Source organism: Penicillium chermesinum, assembly GCF_028974085.1.
Source record: "Penicillium chermesinum strain IBT 19713 chromosome Unknown utg000003l:1.0-5111272.0:1.0-5115320.0, whole genome shotgun sequence".
NCBI classification, from domain to species: domain Eukaryota; kingdom Fungi; phylum Ascomycota; class Eurotiomycetes; order Eurotiales; family Aspergillaceae; genus Penicillium; species Penicillium chermesinum.
The window spans coordinates 481,217-493,599 of NW_026695313.1; the positions used below are offsets into that span (position 1 = coordinate 481,217).

At 51.1% G+C, this 12,383-nt stretch overlaps 7 protein-coding genes across 7 annotated transcripts; 5 read left to right on the forward strand and 2 right to left on the reverse strand.

Moving 5' to 3' along the window:
- Positions 1–830: 830 nt before the first annotated feature.
- Positions 831–1,855, forward strand: N7468_003072 (RTA1 domain-containing protein; the record flags this gene model as incomplete). Its single annotated transcript, XM_058472369.1, has 3 exons — positions 831–1,026; positions 1,090–1,182; positions 1,272–1,855. 3 exons carry the CDS (start codon positions 831–833, stop codon positions 1,853–1,855), a joined length of 873 nt encoding a protein of 290 aa, XP_058331372.1.
- A 230-nt stretch (positions 1,856–2,085) lies between these two features.
- N7468_003073 (putative glycosyl transferase) lies at positions 2,086–3,087 on the reverse strand (the record flags this gene model as incomplete). Its single annotated transcript, XM_058472370.1, has 1 exon — positions 2,086–3,087. One exon carries the CDS (start codon positions 3,085–3,087, stop codon positions 2,086–2,088), a length of 1,002 nt encoding a protein of 333 aa, XP_058331373.1.
- A 1,041-nt stretch (positions 3,088–4,128) lies between these two features.
- On the reverse strand, positions 4,129–5,579 carry N7468_003074 (aminotransferase; the record flags this gene model as incomplete). The annotated part of the gene is made up of 5 exons (XM_058472371.1): positions 4,129–4,196; positions 4,250–4,355; positions 4,406–4,836; positions 4,890–5,352; positions 5,403–5,579. The coding sequence occupies 5 exons, from the start codon at positions 5,577–5,579 to the stop codon at positions 4,129–4,131; spliced, it is 1,245 nt and encodes a 414-aa protein (XP_058331374.1).
- A 644-nt stretch (positions 5,580–6,223) lies between these two features.
- N7468_003075 (uncharacterized protein) lies at positions 6,224–7,363 on the forward strand (the record flags this gene model as incomplete). The annotated part of the gene is made up of 1 exon (XM_058472372.1): positions 6,224–7,363. One exon carries the CDS (start codon positions 6,224–6,226, stop codon positions 7,361–7,363), a length of 1,140 nt encoding a protein of 379 aa, XP_058331375.1.
- Positions 7,364–7,790: 427 nt separating this feature from the next.
- On the forward strand, positions 7,791–9,663 carry N7468_003076 (Major facilitator superfamily domain general substrate transporter; the record flags this gene model as incomplete). Its single annotated transcript, XM_058472373.1, has 5 exons — positions 7,791–8,391; positions 8,439–8,546; positions 8,643–8,930; positions 8,972–9,178; positions 9,203–9,663. 5 exons carry the CDS (start codon positions 7,791–7,793, stop codon positions 9,661–9,663), a joined length of 1,665 nt encoding a protein of 554 aa, XP_058331376.1.
- Positions 9,664–10,410: 747 nt separating this feature from the next.
- Positions 10,411–11,186, forward strand: N7468_003077 (uncharacterized protein; the record flags this gene model as incomplete). The annotated part of the gene is made up of 3 exons (XM_058472374.1): positions 10,411–10,624; positions 10,753–10,964; positions 11,025–11,186. 3 exons carry the CDS (start codon positions 10,411–10,413, stop codon positions 11,184–11,186), a joined length of 588 nt encoding a protein of 195 aa, XP_058331377.1.
- A 540-nt stretch (positions 11,187–11,726) lies between these two features.
- On the forward strand, positions 11,727–11,990 carry N7468_003078 (uncharacterized protein; the record flags this gene model as incomplete). The annotated part of the gene is made up of 1 exon (XM_058472375.1): positions 11,727–11,990. One exon carries the CDS (start codon positions 11,727–11,729, stop codon positions 11,988–11,990), a length of 264 nt encoding a protein of 87 aa, XP_058331378.1.
- Positions 11,991–12,383: the final 393 nt, after the last annotated feature.

Below are 12,383 nucleotides of genomic sequence, written 5' to 3' on the forward strand. Positions count from 1 at the left end.
CGCGATAGGAGAACATCCCGCAAATGGAAGAAGCAAAGATCATAATGCGCTGCGTGAGTCCAGGTCTGCCAACACGAGATTCCCTCGGAAGAGCGACGGGTGAGCCTCAGAATGGTGCATCAATATATCCCTTGAATACCGCCATCTCCATGCCAAGTCCTCTATCTCGAATCTCGTGTGTTAGAGGGGCTTGAACCAAATGACCTATCAACTCCGTGTCTTCCAGGGTCGGCCTTGTACAACAAAATAGAGCCAACTTAATTTCAGGAGCAATTTCACCAAACGAGTAGCGGCAACTACGGTATTAGGGCATGTTAAGGCGTCTAACAAATCACCCGCGCTCGCGAACTTGATACCCGAACGAGCGAACGCCCAGACGTAAGCTGGCCGGCCCCCACGGACAAATTACGAAGAGGCCAATCAAGGCCCACAGTGTCCACAGGCCCCGCTAAAAAAGCATCGCCGAGCACGAGGCTGAGCTGTTGTTTCTGGGCTCGGCTCGGAGATGTGAAGGAGCTAAATATACTCTTGAGTATTCTTTCAGCCTACGCTAGTGCTTATCGCCATCGATGCTCTGATTCGCTCTCTCGTACATTTAGAGTATACTGCCTAGCTTCCTGGGGACGGAGATATTGCTGCGATGTAGTGTATAAAACCTCTCGGTCACCACATGCGAGGCTTCATTGCTACCCAGCATCTTCACGAATACCACTCCTCCCTTATTCCTCTGCAACCTTTTCTGTACAAGCTTTTTTAACTTTGGTTTCTTCTCGTCAAGGCCGGCATTCTATATAATAATACCTTTCCCCTTCGATACCTTTCTTCTCTCCATGTCTACCCAAGACGACATCGGCATCGGCTGCGCGGCCTATAGGGCTGATATCACCACATCCTATGGATACGTCCCCTCCAAGGGTGCAGGCATAGCATTCTGTGTTTTGTTTGGTGTGTCAATGGTTGCCCACATTGTCCAATTCTCCCTGAAACGAACATGGTGGGCAAGCGTCTTCGCGGTTGGCTGTGCAAGTACGAACTACAGCCCCAATTGAATACATACTAGCCCTCCTGCTAACAATCCCAACCCTAAAGCTGAACTACTAGGTTGGGCTGCCCGTACCTGGAGCTCCGACTGCCCCTACAACTCAACCGCCTTCTTGATGCAAATCTCCACCCTCATCATCGGTAAGCCCCTACTGCTCCTCAACCTGCAGAACACAAGCCTCCCCCCAATTCCCTCGAACAAAAACTAACTTGGACCCCCCTTCCCCCAGCCCCAACTTTCTTCACAGCTGGCATCTACGTAATCCTTGGTCGTCTCATCCAACACTTCGGCCGCGAGAGCTCTATCCTCTCCCCGAAACTCTACCTCTGGATCTTCTGCACCTGCGACGTGATCTCCCTCGTCATCCAAGCCGCCGGCGGCGGCCTCGCCTCCGCCGAGACCGACTCCACCCCCGGCACCCACACGATGGTCGCGGGCATCGTCTTCCAGCTCGCTTCGCTGACCGCCTTCGTGCTCTGCGCAGTCGATTTCCTGCGCCGCGCGACTCGGCTCGGGTTGCTCAAGCTGATGGCTCGCGGGCCCTTGGCGATGTTGTTGGGGGCAATGGTGCTTTCGACCGTGGTGATTTATATCCGGAGTGTGTATCGGACTGTCGAGCTCGCGCAGGGCTGGCATGGGTATCTGATTACGCACGAGTCGTATTTTGTGGGGCTGGACGGGGTGCTGATGGTTATTGCGGTGGGCGTGTTCAATATCTGTCATCCCGGGTGGTTGTTGCCCGCTGGCGGGGATGGTCAGCGTCACGGGGCTTCCGTGGAGGTGAAAATGTTGAATGATCCTGAGGCGAGGTAATGACGGTGGTTGACTGGATTTTCTTTTTTTCTATGCGTTCCCTTACAATGGGGCTTCTGTTCGGGTTAGAAGGTGGATGGGTAACGGACCTGTTTCGTCGGAAAGATCTGGTGTATCAAAGATAAGCGCTTTTCTATTATCATGACCTGATGAAATCAATCGAGTACAAAGCTATGTACATGAGATGAAGCAGTGATTCTTTTTTTTTTTTACAGTTGAACGAAACCTCGTTACACGTTATCCCAGTCCACAAAGCGTCGGACGAGGATATTGAACCGGGTAGCTTCCGAACCCACCTTTTGGGGCGTGAGGTGGTTTAGGTATTCAGAAGCCATTTGGCTCCATGAATGATATGCCATCTGCCCCGGATGCATGGAGCCGGAGAAAATCGCGAGCGTCTCATGGAACTCTTGAGACTCCTTCTCGGTAAGCGGCTTGTGCATGTACTCCAGGTGCCGCTTGGTCCAGGTCGGCCAGAAGAAGGCGGAAGGCGAGAGGGAACAAATCTCGTCGGGGAGAGTCCGCGACAGCTGTTTGGGCACAGTGATGGTCTGCGTGTTCCACTGCTCCTTCGAAAAGGCTTTGTAGCGGTCACGCCAATGCTTGATGAAGATTGACCCTGAGCGGCCGAGTATGATGCCATTGCCTAACCCGTGGCGGTTGCCTCCGGCATTTCCAAGCACGACGTCTTCCTCGGAGTGAAGCAGAGGAGCAAAGGGCTGAAGCGAAATTACGTCCATGTCCAGATAGATTCCACCTTGCTGTTGGAGGATATCGAGGCGGAGAATATCCGAGATATGATTCGTTTGCCAATTCTCCTCCACCTGCTGCGGGTATTCCCTGTTGATATTATGCTTGACTAACGTCAAGTGATCCTTCAGCTTGAGGAACCATTTATTGTTGGTGTTGAGACTGGTGTGGTGCAGGACAATCTTCTCAGGGGCGAGAGAAATCAATGCGGACCGGATCGTCAAGTAGTTCATGAACGTCAGGTCGTGGTTATCTAACCAGATCAGATGCACGACATTCGGGATTGGGTTGAGGGGAGGAGGCGGGCTATTGATGCACCGGTGCTCTTCATGGGTATCTTCGAAATTGAATGACTCAATAGAACTATCCCCGGAGAAGTCGATTAACGGGCCAAAGCGGCGGATCCCTGTGACCGTGGCATAGAGCGCTCCTGCAAGCAGGCCGAAGAAGATGAGTTTGGCGCCCAGGCTGAAGCGAGCCATTCTCGCTGTTGCGCCTGGGATCTGGCAGGAGAAATGCGACCCGGAGGGGAGTGCTGAGGCCAGTTTTGAAAAGAATTCCAGTCCGGGATTCCAGTCGTCGAGAGTTCGAGCACGCGCCGATCTCCCGGAATATGGACCGGCTCTTGCAACCAGGGCGCTTTTGATGCAAAAGGAGAAGTTGTCAAGACCGCGCACGAAAGGCGCACGAAATCGCCGGTCAGAATCCTGATCCCATCACCATCCCTTATCGAGCGGAATCGTGCCCCACCCTGAACATCCATACTGGAACAGTCGCGACTCTGGCGACTCCCGTTGAAAGTTTGGGAGGAGTGGGAGCGGCTGACGTACCTGCGCGGCTCGTAGTGGGTCGCAAAAGGAGGGTTGGGGCAGTTCAACATCCGTTGTAGGGCGAGAGAAATAGTGATAGCCGCTCGAGTCGCAAATCATCTTCCCGGATTACTTTGTCCGCCTTCCTGGCCCTTCCAGGGTCCCTCGAATTTTAATCCCTTCCACCATGGATCTGTAGCGCTGCAGTTGTGGTACATTGGCAGGCCCACCTTGACAGAGTCCGGTAGGGAGGTCTGCACAACGCCGATTCTAGCCTAAAGAGGCAAGGTAATTGGAGATCTCGTATTAGTTGAATAAGGTGGTAAAGTCCCTAGCTCCTGTCGATCAACTATGCGCATGATTTTGACATCTCATTACCAACTCTCTACGAAATGTAGCAAGTTCGCTAGGTCGGCTACCTGAAAACAACTACTCACCCCTTGGAGCGAGGGTCCATACCCATCTCCCCTGGATAATTGGACCCAATATTAGATTATGCAGGATCGAACGAAGACCCAAAACAGCGAGATGTGCCGATGCGGCGGAAACTGCATGATCGCCAAAACTAGCCGACGGCCAACTACGTCTCGAATAATGGAATTGGTCGTTGAAATCCTTCTTATTAAATAGGAGGGAACGCAGACCCAGCTAGAATTGTATGTGGATAAACTGCCTGCATTGCTTTGCGCTCAAGCTGCCCGGGTAAACGCTCCGCTAGGCTGGGAATCTTCTAACTGCTTGATCTATTCCACGAGCCACGTGCTTGACGTTGGCTGAAGTGACTGTATTTTTAACGTCAGAATAGCAGTTTACAACTTTTCAAAGCACCACTTACGGCCCGCAATCGAGATTCGTCCAGAATTCAGAATATAGACATGACTCTCCGCCCGGATAGCTTCCACCTGGACAGGGGTCAGACCGGTATAAGAAAACATTCCGATCTGGGAAGTGCTCGTCAGCAACCGTGAGACTTGGCTGTGCAAGAACCCACCTGTGATATTATGTGTTCCCACTTTCCGGGTGTCCCCAGCGAAATCAATTCTTCATACAGTGCCTGCCGCATACTTGTGATTCGGGAGCTCATCTCGTGCAGGTCATTGAGCCATTTCTGGAATAACACTTGATCAGTCAGAATAGCCGTGGCCAGATGTGCGCCTCGTCGGGGCGGCTGTGAGATTTGCCCTCGCTGAAGGCGACATAAATGTCCCTTGGCCTTCACAGCTCCTTCGGGGGAACTCGCGAGGAGGTGCAAGGCACCAACACGCTCGCCATAAAGGCCCATATTCTTTGAAAAAGACTGGGCCGCCGCGAGTTCGAGAGTTCCCCGCGACACAAAATGCCGTAAAGCCCAAGCGTCCTCGTCCACATCCCCGGTAGCAAACCCTTGGCTGTCGATATCTCGTGAGTAATAGCCCTTCAAAGCTGAAATCGACAAGACCAGACTCACTATGCACTGTCAAAGAAGGGAAACAAACCACGGCGTTCGCAGATGTCCGCGATCCTTCTCCATTGATCTTTAGTCGGGTCAACCCCGGTCGGATTATGAGCACAACTATGCAATACGATCACGTCTCCTGAAACAGCGTCTGTCTCCAGCGTTTGGATCATGCCTTCAAAATCCAACACCTTTCTTTGAGCATCCCAATAAGGGTAAGTTTTGACCTTGACACCAGTAAGACCCCAGATATTGGCGTGATTTACCCAGCTTGGGTTGGATAACCACACAGCCGACGGAGTTAGCGACCTGAACAAGAATTGTGCTCCAAGCGCGTTGGCTCCCGTCCCAGATATCGTTTGTAAGGATGCGAAGCAATCCGCTCTAGGACCAACGGGACCAAACAGCAAATCCCGAGCTGCAGTAACGAATGTCTCGTACCCAGAGATTGGGAGGTACTCATAACGAGCGGAGGTCTTATTTCCATCAACCACCCTCTCTGCCTTCCCTGGCTTAGCATGTGGCGTGAGAACCATCGAAGCCGGAGACTTACTTCTTCAATCGAAGGCAACACCCATGGCTTTGAGTTTCCATCTCTGTAGATCCCCGAGCCAAGGATGACTTTATCGGAATCGGTATCACCAGCAAAAGCCTCTTTGAGGGCATAATGCGGATCAAGAGGGACAGCCTCAAGATTCGAAAAATGGGAAGCACCGGCAATAGAAGCCATTGCGGTGGAAAGATTTGTTTTGATGAAAACTTGGAAACCAGGTATTATGCTACTTTTGAAGCGTATGAGCACATTACGCATGCCTTCAAAGGGATTTAAATACATTTCCCCCCTCCATATCAGCCCTAAGGAACATGTCGGCTCCTTTTCTGAGTAACTCATCACGCGAGCAAATACCAGCTCGCCACTTACATGAGGATATACCCATGACTCGATGGCGGAATTGCAAGAAAATACCTCATAGAGAATCTGTCGGGACTCGGCTCATATACTCCTCAATCTCTCATTCAAATAGTTCTAGACGGAGCGTACGATGTAACTGTATGCACGTCTGAGACATAGAATCATGTCCTTTTTGTCCGGTGCCATGATTTACAGAAGCTATTCGCACACATCGCGTGCTCAATTTCTCCATTCGGCTAACACACTTGCTCCTATGGAAAAATTAGGGCGCCGCCTCCGCTCAATCCCAACTGGATCATACAAGGGAGCTGAATCCCTGCGGGGTCATATGTTGCCAGGCATGGCAAAATGCCTCCTCATTTCGATAACTATAAGTATACACGATACCTATGAGCTGTCACATCACAGTCCGCAAGAAACAGGCTTGCTTTTCGCTCGAAGTCTCATCAAACGTTCCAACTATGTACACCTCTATGAAACCACTTCTCGCCCAGAAGGGCCAAGTAGTCCGCCTGCTCGAAAGCCATGACCGATTCTCTACTGAGTTGATTCGCGATACTGTAAGCGAAACCGGCCAAGCCTTCCAAGGCGTCTGGATCAGTGGCCTCACTCAAACCACCCACCTGGGTATCCCGGACACGGAGATCATCTCGCCGCTCCGCCGTGCGATCCTGGAAGCTGCAAATATCAAGATACATACCGAAGGCCGTTCTCTCTGTGCCGCCTTTGATGCCGATAGCGGCGGTGATATTGCAGATATCCCGGCGCTGGTTGCGGTCCTGACCACCATCGGCGTCTCGATGGTGATCATCGAAGACAAAACATTGGAAGAACCGGGGAAAAAGGTCAATTCGCTTCTCAAGGCAACGGGGTCTCAAGACCAGGCGGACCCGCATGAATTCGCCAAAGTGATTCAGGCATTCAAATCCGCCACCCGCGGCCAGGATTTGCTAGTCACGGCCCGAATTGAATCCTTTAACGTCCGCATCGCGAAGGCTGACGCCACAGAAGAGGAAGCCTCCGTGCAATTGGCACTTCAGGATGCACTAGCACGTGCGGCCATATATACTGGAGCGGGGGCGGATGCAATCATGATCCACAGCAAAAGTCCTAGCCCCTTTGAGGTTCTGGAGTTCTTGAAACAGTTCCGTAAACGCGATCCGATCACTCCGATGGTCGTGGTGCCGACCACCTATTCTAGCACATCGCGCGCTACTTTGGTTGATGCTGGAGCCAATGTCATCATATATGCCAACCATTTGATGCGAGCGAAGATTCGAGCCGTCCAGAACGTTTCGGACCATTTATTGGCAAGTATTCCGGGGCTCTTTGCTCATGATGAAAATGCAAAAGCCTCTCTGGAAGCCCAGAACTACGGGTATCTCCTGAAAACCTTGCTCGAGAGGGACTATTGGGTCAAGGACACCGATCAAGAGGTGAAACAGTACCTAATTATTGCCCTAAAGCGTGCCATTGAGAATATGGGGGCTGCTGTGAGAGAACTGGCTTTCGGCGAAAAGTCTGGTTGTGAGGCAGATGGGCGAATCATTCCTGTGAAAATGCTGTTACAGATTAATGCCATTCAGCTAGCTACAATCTAAAAATTACTTCGCCAGACCTCTTACCAAAGCCCTTCAGCTTCCCGTTTGGGAATCTGAGTCCGTTGGTACGGGTCTGGTCAATACTCCGATAGCTACCTTTCATAAAATTGAGCGGCCGCGTCACCTTGCATGTCCTCCAGTATCTTTGACGAACGCCTCCGTTGCGACCAGTTTGGAATAAGGTCGTGTGCACACCTTCCGGAAAGTCGCGTGTTCTCATGCTGCTGCTGCAGAAGTCGATGCAGATTGCCAACTCGGGGAAGTCGAGCGGGGTTACCGAAGCCATAATCTAGGACGTCACGTCATCTAATCCCTGCTCGTGAGTCCCGTCCTTTGAGCAGAAGAATCCAAATAAGAGCCGGGGTGCTCCTCGTAGTGACTAGCCAATGAACAAAGACTTCTCTTTGCTCTACTGCCGAATCCAACCATGAGCACCGAAACCACCACCCCCAAAACCTCCCTCACCCAGTCTTCCACCAACAAGACCTATCTCCACGACCAAACCCAACGCCTCTCATGGACGCGCCTGATCGCGGCCTACTTGTGCCTCTGTGCCTGTTACTTCATCTCCTATCTGGACATGAATTCAACGACTACCGCTCTACCAACCATCTCAAAGGCTCTCTCCGCGGGAACGACAATTACCTGGGCGGGCACGGCTTTTCTACTGGGGCAGACGGTATTTCAACCACTATATGGCCGCATCTCCGATATCGTGGGTCGCAAGCCCGTGCTCCTTGCATCGGTGGGGTGTATCTTTCTCGGCGATCTTCTCTCCGGCTGGGCGCAGAATGCACTTTGGCTCTACATCACTCGTGCCGTGAGTGGGATTGGGGCTGGGGGGATCAGCTCGCTCGTTGCGATTATTGTTAGTGATCTGGTGAGCTTGAAGGATCGTGGAAAATACCAAGGGATGGTGAGTATTGCTATTGGTCTGGGGGCCCTGGTCGGGCCCTTTATTACTGGGAGTCTTGTCCAGAGGAATGAAGATGACTGGCGGTGGGTGTTTTGGATCCCTTCTATCTTGCGTTTGTATGCACCGTGGTGCTGGTCTTTCTGTTGCCCCTGAAACCAGTGCTTGGCAGCTGGCGGGAAAAGGTGAGGAAGATTGATTGGTATGGGATTTTCGCTTCGGTTACGGCCATTGTGCTGCTATTGGTAAGACTCCGTGGTCTGATGAGCCGTTCTCTGTTGATATCTTTGCCGCGGAATTGACACGAGCTTCGCCAGGTTCCGATTAACTCCGGGGGGAGTATCTGGTCATGGCACAGTGCTTTAGTTATTGCACTGCTGACCCTTGGGAGCGTATCCCTGGTTATTTTTATCTTCAATGAAGGTCTGCTGGCAAAGGTTCCACTCATGCCATTACGCCTGTTCAGAGAACGATCTCTCACCATCATGCTGGTCTCTGGCGCACTACACGACTATGTCTGGCAGGCAACGCAATATTTCATGCCTCTTTACTTTCAGGAAATCCGCGGCTTTTCCGCTCTCGAGAGTGCTACCCTGATTCTACCATACGTGCTATCGCAAAGCCTTGCGGGTGCCACCTCTGGGCCTTTGATGAGTCGATTCGCTAGGTATCAGAAATTCCTTCCATGGCCCGAGCTCCTCTGACCGGCTTTCTTAGATATGCGCCAGTCCTGCGAGCAGGCTTTCTCTTTTGGACACTTGGGGCAGGCCTTCATCTACTCTTTAACCGACATACACATGTCGCAGTCTATGTTGTGGTGCTTGCGGTAGAAGGTACTGGAGTTGGCTTGGTTCACCAACCCGGTAATGTTTTTCGTTTCCATCTTGTGCAATCCATCTCAAGTTTGCTAATCATATGATATACAGGTCTTGTGGCTGTGCAAGCCCTATCCAGAACGCAGGATCGTGCAGTTTCAACATCCACTAGGAACCTGCTGCGGTCTCTTGGATCTGTCTTCGGTGTCGCTATTTCGACCGCGGTCCAGAACGCAGCTATAAAGTCATCTTTGCACGGGGTCATTCCGTCCGACCTTTTGTCAGACGTGCTGGAAGGGAGCTGGAGTAGCAATGACGCTAGCACTGAGAAGTACCGCTCCCAGATTCTTGATGCGAAAATGAAAGGATTTCGAGTGGTCTTCATTATCCTCCTTCCTATCATGTGTCTCTGCTTCATCGGTAATTTCTTTGTTGCCGATACAGTGCTGAAAGGTGATGCGAAGCAGCAGGATCAGGAGAAAGCGAAGCCATTACAAGGCGAAGCATTGAAAGGCGGAGGATTAGAGCATCCCAGGCCAACGGGGAATCTAGACAAAGAGGCCGAGGTTTAATCAATACCTACGTTACTTGTCGCAAAACGACGTGCGATGGAGGGTGAGTCTGTGATCGAGGTCGATCTAGCTATCAGAACGTACGATGCCTTGCTCCCGTATTCCAACCCGCCTCTTTCTTGGGGAATACTCACAACTTGTCTAGACAAGGCAGAGACGGTATAAACAGTAAGCTACAGTCATTTCAGAACAATCAGAATTATCTATATTCCATCAATTCACCGAACTTATAGACCATTTTCCCCTTATCGCTCCGTCATGAGGCCCAAGTCATAGTTCAGTTTTGGTTATAGTCGACATTCATGTCCATACTGATGGACATCTCAGGTCCCTGTGTTCGAGTTTATTCCGTACTAGAATATTGGCAATATCATATTAGGATGCACATCAGTGAGGTGCCAAATAACAAAGCCACCTGATTGGTCGCGAAAAGCATTCGAGCATATCCAATCAGACTGACCCCTACCCATGACCTGGCAGGGGTGAACTCGTGATCAATAATACTACTGTCGCTGTTAAGCTGCTCGAGTGGACGAAGCAGATTATCGCCGATATGCTGCTTCCTTGCGTCAAGTCCCAGCCATTGGGGGGCTCTGATGTTGCTGGAGTTGCGGAGGAAGTCGGAGAAGCTGCCACATTAGCCAAGTCAGGAGGCTGAGTCGTTTATGCTGCTCTGCCTCTGGAACCTGCATAAAGCAGGACTTGTCAGGTGGCTTCCAAGAATATGTTATCCTTCACGTTCACATGATGTTCAAGATACCCGAGCACGTTTCTCATGAGGCTGCCGTAATACCCACGGGTATTTCCACGGCATCCTACGAGCTTTTCGAACACACTGTCTTGGGCTGTGTCTACCTACTCCATAATCCGGAGGCAACCTCCATGCTAAAGGATTGTTGGTTATCTAAGGCAGAAGTACGGGCGCTGGGTGCAATGCCACCCAGCTGGCCGTCGCTGCTGGGTATGATGCGACCGTTACAACCTCTCCAAAGGACTTCGATTACATGAACTAACTCAGTGCCAGGGAGGTTTTAAGTTTTACAGTACAATAGCAAGACTGCTGTACAAAGCGTCATTGACATGACCAAGCGCAGAATGCAAAATATCATTGGCGCCATCTCAATCAGCAAACCTCGCTGGGAGCATGCATGGAGATTCTAGCGAGGACCGAGAGCTCCAAGCTCACTGCGGGGATCGATATGAAAGGTGTGTTCTCTCTATCGACCAATCTGGTGCTGCTGGCAAACATGCCCTACATGCTCTACTTCAACGAAGATCTGACTCAAGGCTTCACAAGCGGTGTGAGCCAAAAAAAAAAAACAAAAAAAAAAAAATCCATCTTCGGCGTTCAACTGGCCTAGAGTAAAGTTGGGCCGGCAAATTACAATGACTTTTTTTCCCGGGGCACCAGCTCTAGACACATTTGCTCCTTCACTAAGATGTACGTGGTGGACAAAGGACTCGAGAGTACCCAGGAGGCTTGCGATATCCTCAGGGCGAAGGTGTCCAATAAGAAGTTCTAATTGGTGAGACTCTTCTGTAAGGCCATTTCTTTCCTTGATCTTCTGTCGCCAATGCTCTTCGCAGTTACGTAAAGCCTGTTGTTCTCAAGCGAAGGCTCCACTGCTCCATCCTGCACGAGCTGTCACAATCACAATAGCCTTATAGGGCTGATGCCAAAATCTCTTCTGCCTACGTGCGTACCTTTCCAAAAGCCCGCTTGCGCATTATACTTTATGCTATGATGAGAAGCTCATTGGTTACTCGCAGTTTCTACATGCCCCATAGAGGGTAGCACGGCGCCATCACACCGACCAGTTCGCCGGTGGTTTCTTCCTTCCCCCAACCAGCTCATAAGAATAACCGCTCAGGAAACATCATGACCAGAGCTAAGCAATCTCAATTTTGGCTAATTCACCTACCGATTAGCAGTCTCCCGAAATAGAGTCGATAGTAAAAGTATAAGACGCCGCAGGATTCCCCGAAAGAGCCCTTCCCCGTCGACAATCCCATCAGAATCACTCCAGCGAGCTCAATCCGGACCCTAGATACTCCCCGCTACCATGGGATTAATCAAGCTTCTTCTCAAAGTTATCCTCATTCCCATTGCCGCTATCGTCATCATCAGCATCGTGGCCGCTATTCTCATCAAGGTACATCGCGACCGGAAGCGCGAAGCACGACAGATCGAGCAGCAGCAGTTCAAACCACCGCCCTTCCAGCAATGGATTCCGTATGAGCCGGTTCAGAAACCCGCGCCTGTAGCATATCCGCTCGTCTCTCCAAGTCAGATGGAGCAAGGTGTGACCCATGTCTCCCCTTCATGAGGGAAAAGGTGCGGACTAGGTCTTCTGGCTGTGGTGATTTGTTCCAATCTTGAGTACTAATTCCTGACGATTGGCAGGTTGCCGCCTCAGGTTATGTTCCAAAGAAAGTTTGGGAGGAGAGCTAGGAGGAGGTCTGTTCTTTGTTGTCAAGTATTTCCGCCAATGCCAGTTGTCCTTGTCTCGTTTTTCGCTCTCATTTACTCCTACTGTAGTGGCTCGCTAGTAGTCTTCGTTCCATGCTTGATAGACGATAGCCAGCCGCTTTGGGAGATGTAGGCCTGAACGGCCCCTGGTTGAGAATATTCAGTAAGCCCAGACACGCTTCATGCCACAGCGGGCATTCGCCAGATCGGCTAATTTCATCAAAGCTTATTATTCTCAAGTCCGGGGCTG